Source organism: Vidua chalybeata, chromosome 4 (assembly GCF_026979565.1).
Source record: "Vidua chalybeata isolate OUT-0048 chromosome 4, bVidCha1 merged haplotype, whole genome shotgun sequence".
NCBI classification, from domain to species: domain Eukaryota; kingdom Metazoa; phylum Chordata; class Aves; order Passeriformes; family Viduidae; genus Vidua; species Vidua chalybeata.
Genome location: NC_071533.1, coordinates 39,363,335 through 39,365,117, shown reverse-complemented (window position 1 = coordinate 39,365,117; position 1,783 = coordinate 39,363,335). Strand labels below are relative to the sequence as shown.

The 1,783-nt window shown below is 67.9% G+C and overlaps 1 protein-coding gene across 1 annotated transcript; it reads right to left on the bottom strand.

Moving 5' to 3' along the window:
• Positions 1 to 359: 359 nt before the first annotated feature.
• On the bottom strand, positions 360 to 1,184 carry LOC128787470 (basic proline-rich protein-like). The gene has a single exon (XM_053941633.1). The coding sequence runs from the start codon at positions 1,182 to 1,184 to the stop codon at positions 360 to 362; it is 825 nt and encodes a 274-aa protein (XP_053797608.1).
• Between the last annotated feature and the right edge of the window lie 599 nt (positions 1,185 to 1,783).

Sequence of the window (1,783 nt, the reverse complement as noted above, 5' to 3'; positions counted from 1 at the left end):
GAAATGTGACACAAACCACTGTAAGAAGGATTAATTATAAAAATGTAAATATATAAGTAATTTAACAAAGCTGCAAAAGCAACATTTTCTCATCCCTGCATTGCAGTTGTCCCCGTTGATAACGGTGGCAGCACCTGACACCGAGCGTGCTCAGAGCTGTCTTGCAGAAGAGGAACCGAGTCCCTTTGCACAGTTCTGGTTAACTGGAGTTCATAAAATGCCCGGGTGGCCAGGCCCCACTCAAGAGGGTGCCCTGGGAGCAGATGTGTGAACCACTGTGAGAGGGTGGGCAACCCATTTCCCGCCAGTGAGGGGGGCAGCCCGGGTGTCCTGGATACCCTTGTGGAGTGTGGTGGGTTTTAAATGTGGCGATGTGGCTGACTGGGCCCTCCTGGGGAGAGCCGCTTCTTCAGACGCCGATGGGGAAAGGCGGCGGAGGATGCGTGGGTGAACCCCGCAGGCTCTGCGCAGGGGTGCCCCGGGGATTCACATCTCTCCCGGCGCCCTTCCCTCGCTTGTGTCCATTCGCCCGTGGCTGGCCCGGGGCGGCAGCGGCGCCCGAAGGGGCCGATGGCCAGGTCCGGCCCGCAAGGCCGCCCTGCCCGTTCCTCTCCCTGCCCGCAGCCCGGCGGTGCGCGGTGCCCAGCGTTGCGCACCCGGCCCCGGCGCTCCGCCGTCACTGCCACCGCCAGGCAGGAAGGAAGGAAGGACGGACGGACGGACGGAAGGAAAGGAGGCGGAGCGGGAGGGGGCCGGGTCCCTGCCGTGCACGGGGTTTTGTACGCGGACGCCTGCGAGCCCGGTGCCGCGCGGGGGAGCGCGGAGCCCGGCGGGACTAGCACGGGTCCGGCGGGAGTGGCATGAGCCCGGGCGGCGGCGTGGCGCCCGGCGCTCCGGCAGCGGCTGCCCTTTGCGCGGCGGGGCGGAGGGCAGGAGGCGGGCGGGCCGGGCAGGCGGGCGGAGCGGCCGGCGGTCTCCCCGGTGGCCTCCCCCCCCGCGCCGGCTCTCCCTAGCGCGGAGCCGGCGGGGATCCAGCCCCGGGGACAGGCGGGCGGGAGTCGGCGCCAACCATGGCGAGGCGCGGCGCTGCCGGGGGCCGTGGGCCGCTGCCGGCCGCCCGGGCGCCGCGGGCCTGAGGAGAAAGGAGGCGGCGGTGGCGGCGGGTGGGGGAGTCGCGGCTGCATCCGCTCGTCCCGCGGCTCAGAGAGGCGTTTGTGGGCCCTCCCTCCTCTCCTCCTCCTCCTCCCGCCGCTCCTCCCGCCGCGCCAGGAGCTGCCGCCTCCTCCCCAGCACCGGGCGCGCCGCGGTCGGGGTCGCAGCCGGCGGCCGCGGGATTTTCGTCGTTTGTTTGGGCCTTTTGTGTCGGGGCTCACAGTTGGCTAAGCACGGCCGGGCTGAATTGGGCCATTGTTCGGGACCCCCGAGCTCCCACGCTGCACATCTCTCGTCCCCAGCCCCCCTCCAGCTCCCCCTCCCCCCCAATTCCTTTTTTTGCCTGAGAAGCCACATAACGTGCCTTTCCTCCACGCAAATCTGGGAGCTGTAAGCCGGACCGATTGCAAATGAAGTGTAATGCATTGTGGGACGTGTGTAAAATTGGATCATTCGAGGGAGAAAAAAAAAAAAAAGGAAGGGACCTGCGGCTGGCGCCCTAGAAGAGGGAGCGGCGAGATGCGCGCAGGTTGCGCCCCGGCGGTGGCCGCACTAGGCTGATGCCCGGCAGCGCGCACCCCTGACCCATGCTGCGGCGGGAGGAGTAGGCTCGGGCATCCTCAGGATGAAG

Excerpts from the sequence above, each read along its gene's own strand:
- LOC128787470 (XM_053941633.1), bottom strand. The coding sequence starts at position 1,184 with ATGCAGCCGCGACTCCCCCACCCGCCGCCACCGCCGCCTCCTTTCTCC.